This window comes from Erinaceus europaeus, chromosome 17 (assembly GCF_950295315.1).
Source record: "Erinaceus europaeus chromosome 17, mEriEur2.1, whole genome shotgun sequence".
Lineage (NCBI taxonomy): Eukaryota > Metazoa > Chordata > Mammalia > Eulipotyphla > Erinaceidae > Erinaceus > Erinaceus europaeus.
The window spans coordinates 74,229,658-74,251,490 of NC_080178.1; the positions used below are offsets into that span (position 1 = coordinate 74,229,658).

Here is a 21,833-nt window from a genome sequence, read left to right on the forward strand (position 1 = left end):
CCTGCATGGCTCCCGCACTCTGCTGCAGGCATGGTGGGCGCGGCAAGGAGGGGGTCGTGGGCCCCGGAGGCTGGTTGGGGGGCTGCTGCTGCCAGCTGCGCACGAACTCAGCCACATCCTCAGTCAGCTTCCCTGCAGAGAACACCCAGCATAAGCACAGGCTGGGGGTTGGGGAGGTCTGGGGTGGGCACGGGGAGCCAGCCGAGGGGACCTCAAACAGAGGCTAAGGTCAGGGATCAAGTCAGAATGACTATTGTCAAAAAAGGGAGTGACATCTTTGAGCACCTAAAACAGGAAATACTTTTCAAGCACCCTGACCTCAGGCTGACTTCAGCCAGTTCAGCCATTCTCCAGAAAAAGATACACAGTCAAGAAAGTTCAAGAGGGGTGGGCGGGGGTGGATGGCAGAATAGTGATGCAAAGAGACTCTCATGTCTGAGGCTCCAGAAGCCCCAGCTTCAAACCCCACCACCACCACCACCGCCCTGTACCACCACAAGCCAGAACTGAGTAGTGCTCTGGTTAAAAAAAAAACTCTCAGAAGGCTAGACATGGACCTACCCTATGATCCTGCAATTCCTCTCCTGGGGATATATCTTTTTTTTTTTTTTTGCTTTAGAATTTATTTATTCATGAGAAAGACAGGAGGAGAGAGAGAAAGAACCAGACATCACTCTAGTACATGTGCTGCCGGGGACTGAACTCAGGACCTCATGCTTGAGAGTCTGATGTTTTATCCACTGTGCCAACCTCTTGGATTACCAGGGGATATAACCTAAGGAACCCAACACACTCATCCAAAAAGATTTGTGTACACATATGTTCTTAGCAACAAAATTTTTAATAGTCAAAATTTGGAAGCGACCCATGTGTCCAGCAACAGATGAGTGGCTGAGCAAGTTGTGGTCTAGGTACACAATGGAATAATACTCATTTATTAAAAATGGTGGCTTCACAGTTTTCAGCCGATCTTGGATGGTCCTTAAAAAATTCATGTTAAGTGAAATAAGTCAGAAACTGAAGGATGAATATGGGATGATCTCACTCTCTGGCAGAAATTGAAAAACAAGATCAGAAGAGAAAACACAAGTAGAACCTGAACTGGAATTGGAGTATTATAACAAAGTAAAAGACTCTGGGATGGGGGTGGGGGGGGAGAATACAGGTCCAAAAAGGATGACAGAGGACCTAGTGGGGGTTGTATTGTTATATGGAAACCGGGGAAATGTTATGCGTGTACAAACTATTGTTTTTACTGTTGAATGTAAAACATTAATTCCCCAATAAAGAAATTTTTTTAAATGCTAAGAACCTACAGTGGGGGGCTAGGTGGTAGCACACCTGGCAGAATGCAGTGAAGCAGGTCTGTAGGGGTCCCTCTTTTGCTCTCCCTCTGTATCTCCCCCTCCCCTTTCAGGTTCTCTCTATCAAATAGAAACACAAAAAAGTGTGTGAGGTGGGGGTGTGGGGAATGGCCACCAGGAGCAGTGGATCTGTAGTGTTGCCACGAGCCCCAGCAATAACCTTAGTGGCAATAAAAAACATTTTAAAAATAATAAACAAACACCTAGAGCGGCTTCCTACTGTTCCAAATGCAGGAGCAAGACCACCATGCAATGTTAAGGGAATGGACACAACTCCTCTTCCTTCTGAGTCTCAGTTTCATGTATGTCAGCAAGAGCAAACAGTCCTGTGCCCTGTGAGATCACTCCAGGTACCACATGAGATGATGCCTGAAAAGTAGTTACTGCTAGGGGCCAGGTGGTGGCGCACCTGGTTAAGCACACATGTTACAATGTGCAAGGACCCAGGTTCAAGCCCCTGGTCCCCACCTGCAGGGGAAAAGCTTACAAGGCAGTGAAGCAGGTCTGCAACTGTCTCTCTCTCACTCCCTCTCTGTCTCCCCTCCCCTCTCAATTTCTCTCTGTGCTATCCAACAAAATGGAAAAAACGGCCACCAGGAACAGTGGATTCGTAGTGTAGGCACCAAGCCCTAGTGATAACCCTGGAGGCAAAAGGAAGGAAGGAAGGAAGGAAGGAAGGAAGGAAGGAAGGAAGGAAGGAAGGAAGGAAGGAAGGAAAGAGACGGAGGGAGGAAGGGGTGGAGGGATGGAGGGAGAAACTGCAGTTAAGAACACACCTGCAGTCACACACTTGGTACGAAGAAGCCCCAGGCCTCACACATGCCCCCATAATTCTGCCCTAAGCCCCACTCCCCCTTCTTGGCCTGACCTGACCCCCATCCCTGCCCAAACCCCTGGCTGGCTACCAGTGCTGGCCCTCACCATAGCTGGTCACCAAGTCGTCCTGGGGGTCAGCATTGTTGTCCCCACACAGCCCGTGGGTCCGGCCCAGGAACTCGGGGCCCATCTTGATGTAGACAGCCGAGGTGCCATCCCAGGCCAGCGTGAAGGCTGACTGGTGCCGCACAAGGATGTAGCCGGCCAGCCGCTGCAGACGCACGTTCCCCACCATGTGTGGCAGCTGGACCCTGTGAGGAGAAGCCCGAGGTCCCAGGGCACCTGCACCACCCAAAGTGCCTCCCTACAGGAGCCCGCCTCACCTGCATGGGGACTGGCACCACAGGCACCGAGGCCTCCACTTCCTCCCCACCCAAGGGTGCTTGAGTCCACCATGAAGGAGGGTTGGTCTTTCAAGTTTAAAAACCACTTTTGAAAACTGCAGTTTCCCTTGGCAGGACTAAATCTTTAGTGACTGCACCTGCCAGCTTCTCTCTCCTGGATAGGAGAGATCGGGCAGAAGCAAAAGCAGACATCTGCTTTGTGTGTGTGGGGGGGGGGGGGGTGGAGCAAGCCACATTGACACATGATGAGACACATTCAGCAGAGGAGGGAAACTCAGAGTGAAAGAAGCAGGGTGGGGCAGCAGCAGCCTTGGCCCCTCCCCAGGTGCACCAGCACACGGTCTTCTGGCTAAGCGGGAACTGGGCAGTATGCAGCACAGCTCAGCGTCAGGAAGGAGGACAAAGGACATAGCTGGGAGCCACGGCAGCACCACAAGATGCACAACAAGTCACTAGAGAGACCCACGCGACTACAATTTTACACTCTGCTCCAGAACGTTTGGCTGCCTGGGTTCCAGACCCGAAGCACAAAACTAAAAAGGAGACAGGATTATGGTAGGAAGACCGGGCCTTTCCACCCCAGCCCAGCCCATACACACACAACACGGGAAGGGAAAGAAAGTTCCATCCAGAAGAGATGCAAGAGGTGCCAGCTGGTGGCACACCTGGTTAGGCAAATACATGACAGGTTGCAAGGATCTGGGTTCAAGCCCTTGGTCCCTACCTGCAGGGCTGCAGGTGTCTTTCTGTCTGTCTCTCTCTTTGCCTCCAGGGTTATCACTGGGGTTCAGTGCCTGCACCACGAATCCACTGCACCTAGTGGCCATTTATCCCTTTATTTTTTTTTTATTTGACAGGACAGAGAGAAATTGAGAGGGGAGGGGAAGATACAGAGGGGGAGAGACAGAGAGACACCGGCAGACCTGCTTCACCCCTTGTGAAGTGTCCCCCCTGTAGGTCGGGAGCCAGGGGCTCAAACCGGGATCCCTGCACAGGCCCTTGAGCTTTGTACTACGTGTGCTTAACCTGGTGCACCACCGCCCGACCCCTCTCTTCCTCTCTCTGTCTTTCCCTGCCCTTTCAATTTCTCTCTGTCTCTATCTAATAATAAAATAAAAGAGAAGAAGAGAAGAGATGCAGTAGATTTCCAAAAGCACCATCTGGAGCATTTCATGCGACAGCAGACACTTCATTTTGGGGGGGGGCAGGCTGGCTTCCCAGCCATAAACTGGGCCCCTAAAAGACAGGGGACATTCACAGTGACTCTATGTCACCAGATAAAAATGCAAGCATATGGGTATCTGCTCTGGGGAGATAAGAACTGTGTGTGATCCAGCCAGGAAGACCCCCTTTAAAGGAAGGGGGAAACAAAACAAACAAACAAACAAAATGGTCAAGCATGCTTAACTACACTCAGCAAGCTAGAAAAGTATTTTGCCTGAGAACTCACAGGGCTTGAGAGTTCTGGAAAATTGCAGAGGGGTCCATCTTTCTGCAAGCCCAACCAACCAAACACCCATTGGCCTGCCAGTGTGGGCCCGGCCTGAGCCGGGTAACGGCTGGCAGTTTGCCTTGGGCAAGCTCTTTCCTCTACGCTGGAGAAGGGCAACAGCTCACCCAGCCCCACAGGCAGCACAGGGAGCAGGAGAGCTGGGGGGGGGGGTGTAGTTACCTGTCAGTTCCGTGGGTGACCTCCTTGGCCAGTCGGATCTCCTGCTCACCCGTGAAGAAGAGGCTGACAGACCTGGAGCAGGTGTAGGGGGAGGAGCCGCACTGCGGGTCGTTGTGCACCTGATTGGGGGGTTCAGAGGTCACTGGGCTGGGCTGCCGCCACAGGCCTGGTCCTCAGCCCCAAGGGGACAGGAAGTGCCCTGCTGGGCCATGCTTCATTCTGATCTCCTGCCTCCTGGGTGCCCAGCATCGTCTGCCACCCCTCCGGTCCCCACCATGCCACAGGGGAGCAATCACTATGAGTGTCTGCTGCCTTTCAGAGATGATTCAGCAGGTCCTCAGAGAAGTGGATGGACAGTGAGCCAGGTGGTGGCACACCTGGAGAAGTGCTCACATTACAGTGAGACCATCGTAAGGATCCTGGTTCGAACCCCAGGCTCCCCACCTGTAAGGGAGTCACATCACAGGCAGTGAAGCAGGTCTACAGGTGTCTATCTTTTTCTCCCCCTCTCTGTCTTCCCCTCCTCTCTACATTTCTCTCTGTCCTGTACAACAACGACGACATCAACAACAACAACAATAATAACTACAACAACAATGAAAAACAAGGGCAATAAAAGGGAAAAATTAAAAAATTGGAAAAAAAAATCAAAACATTACAATGGGCAAGGTCCCAGGTTCAAACCCCTGTTCCCCACCTGTTGGGCAGGGGGAAAGCTTCATGAATGGTAAAACAGGGCTGCAGGTCTCGGTCTCTCTCTTTCTCTTTCCCTCTCTGTCGCCCCCTCCCCTCTCTGTTGGGTGGTGTACTACCTAATGGGGATGCCCTGGTATGGATAAGTGAAAATTCCAGAAATAAGGAGACTGGAAAGGATTTTGAATCTGAGCCCTGAGACCTAGGTTAAAGTCCTGGCTATGGAAGAAGTTGAAAAAACAAGATCCGAAGAGAAAACACTCAGCAGAACTTCGACTGGAGTTGGTGTGCACATCAAACTAAAAGACTCTGGGGCTGGGGGGGGGGTTCAGGTCCTGGGACAGGATGAAAGAGGACCTAGTGGGAGTTGTATTGTTGTGTGGAAAAATGAGAAACGTTATGCATGTACAAACTACTGTATTTACTGTTGACTATGAAACATTAATCCCCCAATAAAATAACTTTTTAAAAAAAAGAATCCTGGCTGTGAGTGACTGTCAGTCCACTTCTCACTTCCTCTCTCTCTTTCTCTCTCTCTCTCTAATTTTAATATTATCGTTTTATTTATTTATTGGATAGAGACAGCCAGAAATTGGACAAGCTGCTGCCCACAGAGTCAGCTTCCCAGGCAGACTTTTCTGCAGGTAGACATGTACTAGCTGTGCCCACAGGTGACCACCACACAGCCCAGAATGCAAGTATCTCACCCACATGTTCATGTCTAAGGCAAGCTTGAGCTGAGCCCTAGTCAAAGCGTGAGGACACCAAATGAATAGACACGGCCCCTGACCTGAAAAACGCACATGTCTAGCAGAGAAGACCAGCCCAGAAAGACCTTTGTAAGAGGAGCACAGTGAGGGTACAATGACGGGGAACTCTGATTACAGAGAGAAGCTCCTGGGCCAGCTCAGGTGTCAGGGAATCCAAGAAGACTTCTTAAAGAAGAAGGCCTGAGGGGCCGTGAGTGGCACACCCAGTTAAGTGCACACAGTACTAACCGAAGTGCAGGATCCAGGTCCGAGCCCCTGGCTCCCCACCTGAAGCAGGTCTGCAAGTATCTATTTGTCTCTCTCCCTCTCTATCTCCCCCTCCTTTCTCAATTTCTCTCTGTCCTACCCAGTAAAATGGAAAAAATGGCTGCCAGGAGCAGTGGGTTTGTAGTGCCAGCACTGAGCCCAGTGATAATCCTGGAGACCAAAAGAAAAAGGAGGAGGGAGTCGGGCGGTAGCACAGCGGGTTAAGCGCAGGTGGAGCAAAGCGCAAGGACCGGCGTAAGGATCCCGGTTCCAGTCCTGGCTCCCCACCTGCAGGGGAGTCGCTTCACAGGCGGTGAAGCAGGTCTGCAGGTGTCTGTCTTTCTCTCCCCCTCTCTGTCTTCCCCCATCTCTCTCCATTTCTCTCTGTCCTATCCAACAATGACGACAACAATAATAATAACTACAACAATAAAACAAGGGCAACAAAAGGGAATAAATAAATAAATAAATAAATAAGACTTATAAAAAGGAGGAGGAGGCAGCCTGGACTAAATCATCCAGGCCCTCTGTCATTTGATCACAAGCATCACACTCTTTTTGCAAGAAAAGAGTCTTTATCTCTCAACTTCCCTCTGCCTAGAACGGCCTTGTGTTGTCAGCGCTCTGCTTGGCAAACTCCAATTCTTTCCTCAGGTGCCAATTTAAATATCACCATTGCAGGAAGCCCTCTCTGACCATTTTCCTTCCTGATAAGAAGAGTACACCGCACACTCTTGGAGAAGCTACCATCTCACCCAGATGCACCCGAAATGACACATCTGTCGGGTGTGATGTCTTTTTCCCCCTTTGACAATACATTCTGCAAGGACAGAGAGCTCAAAATGGAGGAGACAGAGTACTGGCAATGCTAAAAGACCTTCATGCCTGAGCTCCCATCTCAGATTTGTCCACAGACATTGTCACCACCAAGTCTTGTGACAGGAAGGGTACAGGGACCCTCTTCACAAATAATGAACCAGTGACTAGACAAATGAATGGCAAGAGATAACCAGGAGTGAATAGGTGCAGGCTCCCCGAGCAGGAATGAAGAGAGGGCAAAAATGGGCCAAGCTCTCTAACTACTCCAAGCAGAGCCCAGGGCAGCCCAGCCTCTGGGGCCAAAGGCACCCTTCTGGCCAGGCAGGGTGGGGTAGACCTCACCTGCACAGAGAAGATCTGCTCCTCGGGTTTATGGTGCCCCACCAGCGTGTAGCTGCCCTTCCCAGAAAGGTAGTAGTAGAGGCCATCAAATGTCTCCACATGGTGCTGTCCCCAAGCCCGGCAGATGCTGTCCCGCTCAGGGCCGGCATTGTACACTGTGCCAGAGAAAAGAGATGCTCTCTCTGCAGCTGCAGTGAGCCCCAAGCTGTCAGGATCCAGCCCTGGCCCAGCCACCCTTCTAATGCCCCCAGCCCAGCCCAGGCCCTCCGCCCAGAATTCCCTGCACCCACGGCCCCTTTCCCGGGGTGGAAGGAAGCCCAGACCTACCCATCTGGCAGCGTGGCCCAGTGGCATTGAAGCGTCTGCAGTCACAGAAGGCTGGGTGCACACACTCACCCCCATTGAAGCAGGAAAACAGGTCTACAAGGGAGCCATGAAAACACCTCCCACTGAGCCAAGGTTGGCAGAGACCAGCTCACGGCACCCAGCCCTCCCAGAGCTGTGTGGAGTCCGGATCCCCACCACAGGCAGCCCAGTGCCGCTCAGGACCAGGGGCACTCGTAGGGGCTATCAGACCTGCTCAGCCTCCCCCCTGGCAGGAAGGCAGGAAGGCAGGCAGGCAGGCAGGCAGGCAGGCAGGCAGGCAGGCAGGAAGAAGGCAGGAAGAAGGCAGGAAGAAGGCAGGAAGAAGGCAGGAAGAAGGCAGGAAGAAGGCAGGAAGAAGGCAGGAAGAAGGCAGGAAGGCTCTCAGAGTAGCTGCCTCCCAGATCCCTGAGCTCAGAATTGCTAGGTGGCAGGCAGGGCAGGCAGAACCCAGACGGTGGAGCCTGTGGGGTGAGCAGGGAGAGCCCTGTGAGCTCCACACACTCTCCTTACAGCTCCATCTCAGGGGACAGGACTGAGGCAGAGAGGGGAGGGGGGAGACCTGACACTTGGAGCAAAGCCACGGAGGACAAGAAGACAAAGCAGAGAGGACTGCGGTGAGCGCAGGGGCAGGGGACGGGTTAGGGTTCAAAGAAGAAGGTGCCAGAGAGGAAGTTCACTTCTATCAGGTAGGAGAAAGCAGAGTGGAGGGGGAGCCCACGTCTGGGGGAGATAGAAACACACTGAGTGCAGAAAGAAGACAGAGGTGCTCAGAGGCCAGGAAGGAACCACCCCCCCGCACCCCCAAAGCTGACAGGCTGCAGGGAGGGAACCACTTACAAGATGGTGCACACTTGGCTCGATGGAGACGCCTTTCCCAGGAAGACATGGACAAGGAGCCCAAGGCTTCCGCTTCCTTTTAAAGACACGAGAAGGGAGTCGGGAAGAGAAAATACCATCGAGGGCTTACCTGAGGGAGGGCAGTCTCCCTGGAGGCTGGAAGCCAGAGGCCCCCTGGCCCTTGTTGGTCCTCCACCTTCCCTGGACCAGCTCTGAGAGGGATGGAAAAGAGTCTTCTGTTCTTTTAGATGTGATTTAAATTTTTTCTTAATTATATTTATTTATTTATTGGATATAGACAGTCATAAATCGACAGGGAAGGGTAAGACAGAGAGGAAGAGAGACAGGGAGACACCTGCAACAGTGTTTCACCAGTCATAAAGCTTTCCCCCTCTTCAGGTGGGGACCAGGGGCTCGAACCTGGGTCCTTGTACACTGTCATGTGAGTGCTTAACCAGGTATGTCACTGCCAGGCCCCCAAAAAGAGAGTTCTCAAGCTTTCTCTGGACTCAAGAGTAAAGGCCTTGTTTCTACCTGCCCAGTGGTGCTTCAGTTCTGTGGCCTCAACAGGACCCTCCTCTCCACGTTCCAATATCCCTGTTACCTCCCCTCCTGTCTCCCTAGTAAAGTTTGTCTCCTCCACAACCCAGCACAAAACTCCCCTCACCACAGAGCTAAGAGACAAAAGTAGCCCCTCACCCCAGGCCGGGAGGACATCTCACTGCAATCCCACCCCAACCTTCCTTTCTGGGTTCTTCTAACTATCCTCCCTCCTAGGCCTTAAACATCAGCTCCATGCTGTTAGTTACTAGGACTCTTCCTGAGCCTGCTGATCTGAGGAGGATACAGGCAAAAAGCAAGTCTGTGAAATCTCATTTTCCAGAGCAAACCTCCATCTTTTCGTTTCCCAAGACACAAAACACATAAAATGAGGCCTGGCCTGAATACCATGTGTTTTCAGTCATGAAGACGGCTAGTTCTGACACCAGGCCCTTCTGATTCTGAGGAACCGAGACCGAGGCCCTGAAGGGGGCCAGACAGTGGGGCACCTGGTTAAGTGCATATAGTACTAAGTGCGAGGACCCACACAAGGATCCAGGTTCAAGCTCCCAGCTCCCGACCGGCAGGGGGGGACGCCTCACAAGTGTCTGCAGGTGTCTCTCTTCCTCTCTCCTTTTCTCTCTCTCCTCTCCTCTCAGTTTCTCTCTGTCTCTATCCAATAATCAATTAACTTAGTTAAAAATAATTTGAAAAAGAAAGAAAACAGTTACAACCAACATCCCAAAGACTCCCCAAAAAGTTGGCTATTTTTTGTCTCCAGTGTTATTACTGGGGCTTTGTGTGCACAAGACTCCACCATTCCCAGTGGCTTTTCTTTTCTCTTTCCTTTTTATTCCTTTTCTTTCCTTATTTTTTTTATAGAGGATGAGAGACAAAGAAGGCTGGGAGGACAGAGAGGGAGATAGAAGAGAGATACCTGCAGCACTGCTCCCCTGCTTATGAAACATCCTTCCAGCAGGTAGGGACCAGGAGCTTGAACCCAGGCTCTCACATGGTAATACTCTGCTGGGTGAAGCACCACCTGGTCCCCCAGAGTTCTTAATGAAACCCAAGAGCTTATGTCTCTGATGTGGCTCGAGACTGGAGTTGAAGGGCAGCAGATACTGTTGCAAATTGAGACTATTGTCTAGGGGAAGTTTTTAAAAACTGTGTCCAGGGACCCAGTGGTGGTGCACCTGGTTGAGCTCACATTACAATGCACAAGGACCCGGGTTCGAGCCCGTGGTCCCCACCTGCATGGGAAAGCTTTGCAAGTGGGGAAGTAGTGCTGCAGTGGTCTCTCTCTCTCTCTCTCTCTATCTCCCTTTTCTGTCTAGATTTCTGGCTGTCTCTATCCAATAAATAGATAAATAAAAAATTTTAAAAACCTTAAAAATATTTTTCTTAAAAAAAAAGTGTCCAAATGACTTCTCTTCATAATAGGCCAGGAATTCTTTATTATTTTAATGTCATGATCTCCCTTTGACAGTCTAGTGAAGCTGACATACCTCTTCTCAGAGTGATTTTTTTAAATGCCCAAGACTAAATATATACGATTACAAAGAAAATAAATTACATTGCAATACACTTATGGAAGTAATCTACAAAAGTGGGCACTTTAGTAACATCTCTGTCTCTTCATTAACAGGTAGAGAAATAAGAAAGACATAGCAGTAGTTCTTATCACTATCAAAAATTTGAAGATGTGAGGATAAGACATCTAGAACTATCAAGCAGTGTAAGATCAGGGCTGGGTGGAGGCACACCTGGTTGAGCGCACATGTTACGATGCACAAAGTCTCAGGTTCAAGCCCCTAGTCCCCACCTGCAGAAGAAAACCTTTACAAGTGGTGAAGCAGGGCTGCAGATATCTTTCTGCCTCTCTCTCTCTCTCTCTCTCCCCTTTCCTCTCAATTTCTGGTTGTCTCTATCCAATAAATAAAATAATAAAAAGAAGTATAAGATGATATGAAAAATATCTGTTATTCCTAAAAGTGCTAGTCACAGACACAAGTGACACATTTGTGGATATTAGCCTATAGCAATAGGTGAGGGGAGAAGTATATTTCAGTTAGATTGAAGGCTTGTGTAAATAGCATTTTTCATTTTTCCCCACTCAGTTCATACTGGGTTTTAGGATAAGTCATAATACATTTGTGTTTTGCATAGACAAATGTAGAAAGAGTACATTTGCCAACAAGACAACAGATTCCTGGTCTTCACCATCAACTGCTTAGAGAATGCCTGAGCTCTACAGGAGTGAGGAGCCTGGAATTAAGGTGGGCTGCTTGTGGAGGCAAAGCCTCTCCTTCTCCCCTGATGAGGCAGGGCCTTTCAGACTGAAGCCCTGGGATTGTCCTCAGCTTCACTTTGCAGCTGATGGGCTCACTCCCCCCACTCCTTTATAGGTAGGTCACTCCAACCCCTTCCTGGCTCTAAGGAGAAATGTGAGAAGCCTGCTGGGCTTTCATGGTCCAGAGGCTGCCCTATGGCAAAGGAGGGAGGGGCCACTCCAGAATCCAGCACAGAAGGAGGACTGGCTATGGATCACTGCCCCCCTCTGAAACTCAGGGCTTCTGATTTTTTTTTTCATTGCCTCCTGGGTGATCACTGAGGCTTGGTGCCAGCATGACAAATCCACTGCTCCTGGCGGCATTTTTTTTTTCCTTCCCCCTACTTTCTATTTTTATTTGACAGGACAGAGTGAAATTGAGAGGGGAAGAAAGATAGAGAGGGGGAGAGAAAAATAGACACCTGCAGACTTGGTTCACTGCTCATAAGGTGTTCCCCATTGCAGGTGAGGATCAGGGGCTCGAACCCAGGGCCTCATGCATGGTGACATGAGTGCTTAACCGAGTGCGCCACTGCCCACTTCTTATTCCCCTGCAGTCATAGTACAGGGGAATAAGCTGTCTCTACTTGTTTTCTGGAAACCCAGAAAGTCCCCATCCACCTGGGTCTTCCCATCTTAGACAACAGCAGTCTGCATCATCATCCCACTCAGACTACACCTGTTGTGGTGGTCCTAGAACTTGGGGTGGGGTGGGGTGGGATGGAGGTGAGCTGGGTAAACAGCAAAGTGAGAAATAAAAGCCCCTGGACATTCTATAGAAGAGAAAATGGTGCCCACTCCTACCCTGATCTCCGCATCTATTTCCAAAGAGCAGGTACTTGGGACATATCACCCGCTGTCGCCCACAATGCTCCCCAGCCTGCTGACACAAGAAGCACCCAGAGCTGATCCCGACGGAGGCAGCTAGCAATAGAAAGGTGGGTTTGTAATACGTCTGTGGCTATGGAAAGGCAACTGCAGGCCAAGGTGAGAAAGAGAGGCCGAGTTACCTGATCCAGAAACCAAAGATGTTTGACAAAGGGCAAGGATGCAACACCAGCTCCCCAGAGAAGACCCCGGGAGCAAAAGGCCAAGGTCATCACTCAGCAGAGAGCAGCTCAGGGCTCTACTTCTCCATCAACTCTGCTTTGCAATTCCCACCAGGTAGCTCAGTTGTTAGTCTCCCTTCTCAGGGAAGCCTGTTTGCAGCACAGCTCAGGATACAGAGGAATAGAGAACTCCGCTTCAACCCTCACCTTCCCACTCTCACTGGGGGAGGGAGAGCTCGGCTATTTTATGATCAAACCTAGGAGAAAAAGTGTTTGTAATAAACAAATAGCTGACTACAGGGCCCTAAGAATTTCTCCCTGGGAGAACAAGTGTTTGTCATAAATAAATAAATAGCTGTCTACAGGGCCCTAAGAATTCAGATTGGGACAAGAAGTGTCCAGGCAGTGGTGCACCTGGTTAAGTGCACACATTACAGTGTGCAAGGACCCAGGTTCAGGCCCCTGGCCCTTCCTACAGAGGGAAAGCTTCATGAGTGGTGAAGCAGGGCTACAGGTCTCTCTCTCTCTCTCTCTCTCTCTCCCCTCCTTCACTCTCAATTTCTCTGTCTCTATACAATAATAAATAAAAAAAATTTAATAAGATTTTTAAAAAGAAGAAGGAGGAGGAGGAGGCCGGGGGTATAGATTGACCTGCCAACATCCATGTCCAGTGGAGAAGCAATTAGAGAAGCCAGACCTCCCACTTTCTGCACCCCATAAAGAATTTTGGTCCATCCTCCCAGAGAAATAAAGAATAGGGAAGTTTCCAATGGAGGGGATGGGACATGGAACTCTCATGGTAGGAACGGTGTGGAATTATACCCCTGTTATTTTATCTTGTTAATAATTATTAAATCACTAATAAATAAATAAAGGGAAAGGGAGGAGGAGGGGAGAGGAAGAGGGGGAGGAGAGTCCTGTGAATGTGCATACTTCATTGCCTGTTTCCTTATGAAGAACTCCAGGAGGGGCCAGATGGTGGCACACCTGGTTGAGTGTACATGCTACAATACACAAAGACCCAGGTTCAAGTCCCTGGACCCCAGCTGTAGGGGGAAAGCTTTATAAGTGGTGAAGCAGGGCTGCAGGTGTCTCTCTGTCTCTCCCCCCTCTATCTCTCCACTCTCCTCTTTGTCTCTACCCCAATAAACAAATAAATGAAATATTAAAAAAGAGAGAGAGAGGAAGGAAGGGAGGATGGATGGACTCCAGGGACAGTTCTCCTGTGAACTATAGGCCTCCCTGTCAGACTCAGACCCAGAGAGAAATATGTTCCTGCCCAGAGCCACCCCTCCCCTTCCCAGACTCCCCTTACCTGGCCTTCCATTGCTCTTCTAGCATCTTCCATGGCAAGGGTCTCCTCCTGATGGCTGTGGGTGAAATGAGAAACAAGACAGATTGGGGAGGGATGAACCACACTTCCCACCACCACAAGGCCTACCCTGCTCCACACTGTGTGCTGAAGCCAACTCAGGGAGTCAAGGCTGAGCCGTGGAGGGGCCGCAGGCTAGGCTGTACTCACCTGGAATCCCAGGCTGGCTCAGGTGGCCACTCTGCATTGCCCCAGGGTGCGGGTGCTGCCGCTGGAGGGGGGGTTACACGCCAGTCAAGCTCTGCCTCCCTTAGCTGAACCTCTCAACACTGGACCCCCACCTGTGTCCCCTTGCCCTTCCATAAAGCCCCTCAAGCTCCATAACTCCTCTCCCTACTGCCTTCTTCAACCCTTTCTCCTCCTCCACCGAGACTCTTTGCCCTCAAGATCTCTATCTCTCCCCTAGCCTGGGTCCCACTTCTGTCCCTTGCTCCCTCTGTCTCTCCCACCAGGCCTGGCTTGGGAGCCCTTTCCCCGGACTGTTTCTTCCCTTCCCTTCCCTGCCCCTTCCCCACTCACTCCTTGGCTGTCCCTCTGTTTTCCCCAAACCTCTCTCTTTCCTGCCTCTCTCCAACTTGCTCAGGCCCATTCCCCTCAATATTCTCCCAAGCTTCGGTCTCCCCTGGGTCACACCCCTCAGTACTGAGACACTCACCCCAAGGTAGCCAGAGGCCAGCAAGCAGCAGGCAGAGCACAAGTGGCCGGGGACTCAGGGTCCGGGAGCCCATGGAGCTCAAGTGGGGGACTGGAGCTCAGAAGGGTCGGAAGTGTCTCTCCTGGAGAGCTCAGGGTCACATCTCCCCTCAGTGGCGGCTCTGGGATCTCTGGCCCCAGCTTCCCTGGGCCCCTCCTCCCAGGCACTCAGCTCCTCCCCGAGCTAGAGCGGCAGGACTGCCCCTCATTACCATAATTTGGGGTCCTGAGACAGCTAAGTCTGGGTCTTTCTTCACCTGTGTCTTGCCTCTCCTCCAGGACAGCCAGACTCAGATTAGTCTGCCCTAAGTTCCCTGGACAGTCACAGCACCACGACCCCTCAAAGGCCCACGGCAGCTGGGTTTTCCTTTTATAGACCACTGAGCACTCAGAAGCTAGTAACAGTGGAACCTACAGGATTCTAGCTGGCATCCCCACCACCTCTCACCCCAACCTCTCCCTGGGGCCCCAAGTTCCCATTCCAACTTCAGCTTTGAGCACCTCCAGGGCGTGGATGGTGACTTAGTCCTCTGTAAGTCCAGCCTAGCTCAGGCTCCAGCTTAGCAATATGACAGATGTGCTACACATTCCCTGTGTGATTGCTCCCATCACAGCCCAGCTTGCACAGACACAGCTGCCATTTTGTGAGGTATGTGCAGTATTCTTTTAACCACCTAAATGCTACAAACGCAGGTGCCAGGCTTTGCAGACAATGCTAGTGGTGCTGCCGGCCCCAGAGAATGCATGGCATGGGCTCTGGGTTTTGGAAGGCCCCACTCAATGCAATGCATCAGTGAGGCTTCTACTCCTCGCTGCCCATTGTCTTGGGAATTTAATGAAAACTAAATAACACACAGCCATCTACACAGAGTATGAGGCCAAGGGTACAGATGGGAAGGTGAAGAGACGAGAACCAAGAACAGAACCTTAAAATTCTGGTGACTGAATGTGTGAGAGCACAATTCTTGCAGGAAGTTTTTGGACAGACTAGTACCTGGGAGAGGAGAATCAGGATTCAGTGTTTTGCCTCCAAAATTAAGAGGAGAGCATTTTAAGAAACATCTGTGGGGGGACTGGTCACATAAGAGCAGAATCAGGGGGACTGTTAATGGACTGTATTCCTCTCCATAAGGGCACCTGTCTCTCTGCTAATCGTCTAAATATGAAAAAGTCACATGACCTATATAAGAAATGAAAAGATTCTATGGAGTTAGTTGAAAGGGGACATATTTTGTGTGCTTTTCCTGAACATTTGAAAATACATTTTAATACTTGGTTTAATTTTTTTTTTTTTTGCCTCCAGGGTTATTGCTGGGGCTTGGTGCCTGCACTACGAATCCACTGCTCCTGGAGGCCATTTTTTCCCATTTTGTTACCCTTGTTGTTACTCTTGTTGTTGTCGTTATTATTACTGTTGCTGTTGTTAGGACTGAGAGAAATCGAGAGAGGGGGAGACAGAGAGGGGGAGAGGAAGACAGCCACCTACCACCCGTGAAGCGACCCCCCCTGCAGGTGGGGAGCCAGGGGCTTGAACTGGGATCCTTACAATGGCCCTTGCGCTTTGCGCCATGTGCTCTTAACCTGCTGTGGTACCTCCAGACCCCTAATATTTTATTTAATTTTAACAAGATAAAAAAAATACAGAGAGAAAGACCAGAGCACTACTCAGCGCTGGTTCATGGTGGTGCTGGGGGTTGAAGCTGGGACTTTGGAGCCTCGGGAGGCATGGAAATCTTGTGCAGAACCGTTCTGCTGTCTCCCCAGCCTAACTTGAAAAATCTTACGGACCCTATCCTTTTTATCTTGGGCTCAACCAGTTACCACAAAGGCTTAAAGTATGCCCCATATTTTAAGAGTCTTCTCCGGAAGATAGTTACATCTTGAAATAGGTAGTATTTTAACACAAATCAAAATGGTTTCACCTCCTTAAAAAAAAAAAAAGCCCCAAACTCCTGTCCATGTCTCCCTTCTTCCTCCAAGTCTGAGTGCTCAGCAGCCATTCCTAGAGCGGTGCCTGCCCCCAACCTCAGACACACTCACCGCCATTGGCTCCCAGGGCGCAGGGGGCGGAGTCAGGATTCAGGACAGGTGTGTCGGGCCTTCAGGAGGCCCCGCCCCCAGCCCCAGACCCCGTCCTGCCAGGCCCAGGCCACGCCCCCTACGTGATCTGGACACGCCCCTCAGCCCCAGGCCCCGCCCACACCGCTCTGGCCTTGCGGGTCTCCGTCACCTCTCCTGTGGCAAGTTGTGCAGCAAAATTGCTCGATCCAGCCCAGCCATGGACCGCAAAGTGGCCCGAGAATTCCGGCACAAGGTGAGAACTGCGAGGGGACCTTCAGGCGCCCAGGACCCCGGAGTTCCGGGCAGGGGCGTCAGGAGGTGGAGACCCTCAGCTGAGGTCCTGGGTGGGTTGGGACCGCCTTGGGGTGTCTGGTTGGCCGCTGCAGCCCCCACCCACTCACTCCAGTAAAATGAGAGTGGGGGCACTGGAACTGCAAGTGTGGGGACAGCTGTCTTCAGAGTGTGCTTTCTCCTTCTGCCCTCTTTGGGCTGGGATTGCTCTGGGCTTGGGATTCCCTCCAGGCTGGCCTGAGATGTCCGATAGTGGGCACATCCCCCTTCCTCCTCCTTCAGCACCCAGCAGAGGGCTGTGGGAGTCTGTGGACATGGTCAGGGGCATGTCTGAGAGCAGAGGACCGGTAGGAATGAGGTTTTGTTTTTCATCTCAAAACGCCACACTTAGGGACACTTCTTAGGATCTGAGAAACAGCCGAGGACTGGTGGGGTGGGGCCTAAGGGGGAGTCACCCAGAACCTACAGAGCCACATCTTCCCTGGTGTGTGTCCCTGCTAGGGGGTGGGCGGCTCTGGGGTCCCACTCTGCGGCTACAGCTAAAAGTTGCTGGGTTCCGCCAGGGCGTGTCCGGGATTGCTTTTGGGGCTGGTCAAGGGTTACCCGGTTCCTGAAGTCAGAGAAGAGCTTCCGAGGCGTCCTGAGGGCCCTTTCCATGAGCTTTGGGACCCCCAGAGCCTATGGCTAATGCTGGGAGTACCTGGAGCCATCACAGGCCCTGCCTGCACAACTGTGCGCCCTGAGGCCTCCCAGAGCCCAAAGAACAGTGTATTCGACCAAGTCGAACACCCTCCCAGGCCCGAGGGGGCCTCAGTAGGCTAGGTCTGAGAGCTGAACCCCTGTCTTCCCACAGAGAGGCCCCTGAGAGCTGGAGGAGCTGGGGACTGAAGAGGCCACAGGGACCAAGAGCCAGGGTGTCACTCGGTCACCAAATAAACATAATTTCAGTCGTGTCTCTGTGCCAGACCTGCCTGGTCTATTTCCTCAAATTGCTGTTCATGCAGGTGGGAGGGAAGGGAACCTCCCGCTCAGAACTGCCCACACATGGTGCTGAGTGTGGGGTTCAAGGTTTGGTGGGGGCCCAGAGGGGGCTGCTCATGCTGGCAGGAGGCTCCTACAGCGAGGCCGGGCATCCTCTGGCTGAGAGAGAGCAGAGTTCAGCAGGAGTTTGGGGAGCAAGGGATGGTGAGGGGCAGGAGACTGTCCAGGGTCGCTCTGTGGCAAAGGAACATGAGGGCAGAAACTCCAGCCGCTGAGGACATTGCGTGAGTGTAGGGTTCAGGAAGACTCAGCCCTCCCTCCCCCCCTGCCCCACAGGACTGGGGTTTAAATTTCACCATCCTGCCCTGCGCCGAAAACGAGGTCGGGTCCACCTTTGCTGGCTTCCTGTGTGCCACTGGTCTTTGTGTCTCTTGAGAGAATGACATCTGGGGTCTCACGTGTCAGGTGCCCAGGTCAGCCCCTGTTTCTCTGAGCTGGGCCCTGCTTGTCTCCAAAAGGCCTCAGGCCTCTGTTTCCACTGCCCTGCTCTTCCTCGTTGAAAGTCATTACCTATTAATGCCCATGTGTGTGGGCAGGCGGGCGGGGCAGACACCATCTGGGCATGGCCCGGGCTGGACTTTGTGCCCTGCTGCTACGGAGGCAGTGCAGGGCAGCCTTCCCCTCCCAGGTTGGAGATCACGTGAGGCCCAGAGAGAGATGACAGCATGCAGAGCTGGGGGCACACAGGCACCCTGGGTGGGGCTTGCTGCTGATTGCTTTATAGATGTCCCTCCCGTCATGTTTCTGAACAAGGGTGTCCTCTGGAAGAAATCTAAATCCTTAGCTGGTGGAGGTAGTCTTAAAAAGGCTGTGGTTGGGAGTTGGGCGGTAGTGCAGCGGGTTAAGCGCAGGTGGCGCAAAGTGCAAGGACCGGTGGAAAGATCCCGGTTCGAGCCCCTGGCTCTCCACCTGTAGGGGAGTTGCTTCACAGGCGGTGAAGCAGGTCTGCAGGTGTCTGTCTTTCCTCCTCTCTGTCTTCCCCCTCCTCTCTCCATTTCTCTCTGTCCTATCCAACAACAATGACATCAATAATAACTACAACAATAAAACAAGGGCAACAAAAAAGGGAATAAATAAATATTAAAAAAATTTTTTTAAAAAGGCTGTGGTCCTGGAAAGTGCTATGTGACTTTCGGCAGGTTGTTAACCTCTCTGTGCCTCGGCTCTCTGGTTTGTGACAGGACCATGACACAAGTACTCAGGAAAAAGCTGTGTTCGAGAGCCAGGTGAGACCTGGACTTGTGTAGGGTTAGGTCATCCTTGGCACTTAGTGACAGACACCTCATCCGATGTCTACTAGTGTTGTCTATTATCTGAAGAGAGACAGACCTGGGGTCACATCTCAGTTTTGTCACTCACTGGCACTTCATCTTTCTGAGCATTTGTTAGTCTCCTCACCTGTGAGGTGAGGTGGGCCATACCAGTATGTGGAACTGAATAGGAATTGGAGTAGTGCTGCTCTGGGCACTGGCTCCCTGTTGGGTAAATGGTGACACCGAGCTCTCCAGGCATCAGCGGCGGGTTCGTCTGTGCTGGTTCACTTTCCCCAAAGCCACCAACTGCATGAGCACACCCTTCCCAGTGTCAGGACTTGGGAAGATACCCAGCAGAGAGAGGGGGCTCCTGCTTCTCCCCCAGAGAGGCAGCCTGCCCCTCTGTTCATTGCAGCTGTGCCTTATGGGAATTCAGTTACTCATTTGCTCAAGAAGTATTTATTGCCTGTAGGGCAGTCAGTCACACAGTGATGAGTATCTGTTGTGAACCCTGCCCAAGGCCCGGCTTCTGGGGAGGGGGGGGAAGGCATTAAGTAAGAAGCTTTCTAGGAATATGCTGATCGATCACCACCATTCGTTCACACGACCGTGCATGTACACATGCAATAAATACTGACCCAGAGCTGATTGTATGCCAGACAGTTGGCTGGCAAAGCAAAATCCCTATCCTCTTGAAGACCTGATGGGAAAGACAGTCACAAATAATCAAGTAAGAATACCGTGAAGTGCCCAGTAGCAATAATGCCTTTTTGAGGAGCAGCAGGTAGAAATTATGGAGCTGGAGAGACAGCCTGAGCCTCTGAGGTCCCAGTTTAAATCCCCTGCACTACCATAAGCCAGAGCTGAGCAGTGCTCTGGCCTCTCTCACCATCTCTGTCTCTCTCATTAAAATAAAATAAATAAAATGTTTTGAAGGAGCTAGGGAGTGAACGTGGTGGGAAATGGACCTTAGAGGTGTTCAGATGAGACAGGTGAGGACACAGAGAGGCACAGACTCAGGTGGGGAGGGGGCTTGCTGGGTGTGGGCTCCAATCTCCCAGAACCCCACATCAGTGTTGGGGTCTAGAATGAAAGTGAAACTCAGGATCTGAGTGACAGACCACTAGCTGGTGAGATGGGCAGATATCAGGGTAAAGAGCTAAGTTTTGCTGCTGCCCAGAGGGAGACTGGTTCCTGTCGGTTGGCCTGACTTCTGGCAGGGCCTCTGGCTGAGGTCCCAGCTCTGGAGCCCCGCTTTTAGAAGGAAAGGGGGTCTGGCCTTTCCCTCTAAAGGTGGAGACAAGAAACCTACTTTTTTTTCTTTAATTAATTAATTATTTTTTCATAAGAGTACAGTTTCTAGCTTTCTTCTTTTTTTTTTCAAATAGTGATTTATAAGACTATAGCAGGAGTATAGATTAACACTGGTCACACCACAATAGAGCTGTGTCCCTATGCCCACCCCTCTACACAGGAGCTTAAAAGCTACCCTCCCAGCCCCAGAGCCTTTCACTTTGATGCGGTGCTCCAAATGCAGTCCAAGTTTTGTTTTGTTTTCCCTTTCTGTTCTTCTTTCTCAGCTTCTGTTTATATGTAGGATCATCCCATATTCTTCTTTATCTTTCTGGCTTATCTCACTTAACATAATTTCTTCAAGCTCCATTCAAGATAGGTTGAAAAGGTGGACTCATTATTCTTAATAGCTGAGTAGCTTATACCACAACTTTCTCAGCTACTCATCTACTGTTGGACACCTGGGTTACTTCCAGGTTTTGGCTTTAAAAAATTGTGCAGCTGGGGAGTCGGGCGGTAACACAGCAGGTTAAAAGCAGGTGGCACAAAGCACAAGGACCCGTGTAAGGATCCCAGTTCAACCCCCTGGCTCCCTACCTGCAAGGGAGTCGCTTCACAGGTGGTGAAGCAGGTCTGCAGGTGTCTGTCTTTCCTTCCCCCTCTCTGTCTTCCCCTCCTCTCTCCATTTCTCTCTGTCCTATCCAACAATGATGACATCAATAACAACAACTATAATAACTACAACAATAAAACAAGGGCAACAAAAGGGAATAAATAAATAAATTTTTTTTTAATTGTGCAGCTATGAACATATGTATTCTGTGTCCCCTGCTGAAGCCAGAAATCTTAAGGTTTGGCCTAGCATGCCATGGTGTGTGTGTGTGTGTATGTGTGTGTGTGTGTGTGTGTGTGTGTGTGTGTATCGGGACAGACTGCCCCCGCTCTTATTAAACCCTGAGATGCCCACAGAGAGAGGCGAAGATACTCTGGTTCTCTTCCAAAAACTAATTAGAGGCCCAGAAAAATAGCTCATTTGGATATCTTTGCCATATACTTGGCCCAGGTTCAAGCCCAGCTCCCACCACATTGAAGGAACTTTTGGTGCTGTGGTCTCTCACTCTCTCTCTTCGCAGGACAGATCCTGGGCCACACTGGGCCTGGAGAATAGGGTGGGAAGGGACCAACAATCCCTTGAGTCTCCACCTTGTCGCCTTGCTCAGTCTGGGTCTAAAGAGAGAGCAAAGATGCGGTGAGGAGAGATCCGTCTGGGCCACCCCATGGTCTGGAATCCAGGGCTCCCAGACCAGCCGCTTCCCTGGGACTACGGCGTTAAGGAGACAGTTCCTGACCCTGACCCTAGAGTCCCAACCATTGACGTCAACCAAGATGAAATGCTGTAACCTGACTCACCCCCTGGGGAGGGGAAGGAGTGGTCAGGAGGCCGAGCAGTGGACAGAAGTCAGGACTAACTCTCACTTGGGCCAGCCAGGGGGCACTTACCCCGGCAGTGGCGTCACAGAATAACTCAGTGGTGGCGTGCTTCTGGAGAGTGGCATGTGCCATCTGTGTGAGTGGCCCA

At 51.3% G+C, this 21,833-nt stretch overlaps 2 protein-coding genes across 2 annotated transcripts in view; one reads left to right on the forward strand and one right to left on the reverse strand.

Annotated features, from left to right (window-relative positions):
• Nucleotides 1-14,412, reverse strand: part of OTOG (otogelin) — a 76,119-nt gene extending 61,707 nt beyond the window's left edge. The window contains exons 1-9 of the mRNA XM_016185077.2: nt 14,278-14,412; nt 13,773-13,833; nt 13,566-13,620; nt 8,330-8,405; nt 7,454-7,546; nt 7,127-7,281; nt 4,257-4,375; nt 2,286-2,491; nt 2-132 (exon numbers count right to left, since the gene is read on the reverse strand). Coding sequence (XP_016040563.2) covers nt 2-132; nt 2,286-2,491; nt 4,257-4,375; nt 7,127-7,281; nt 7,454-7,546; nt 8,330-8,405; nt 13,566-13,620; nt 13,773-13,833; nt 14,278-14,350 — 969 coding nt within the window. The 5' untranslated portion in view covers nt 14,351-14,412. The remainder of the gene's footprint in view (nt 1; nt 133-2,285; nt 2,492-4,256; nt 4,376-7,126; nt 7,282-7,453; nt 7,547-8,329; nt 8,406-13,565; nt 13,621-13,772; nt 13,834-14,277) is intronic.
• Nucleotides 14,413-16,517: 2,105 nt separating this feature from the next.
• USH1C (USH1 protein network component harmonin) overlaps nt 16,518-21,833 on the forward strand; it is a 47,190-nt gene continuing 41,874 nt past the window's right edge. Inside the window, 1 exon segment of the mRNA XM_060177073.1 lies at nt 16,518-16,629. Within this exon segment, the coding sequence (XP_060033056.1) occupies nt 16,594-16,629 (36 nt within the window). The 5' untranslated portion in view covers nt 16,518-16,593.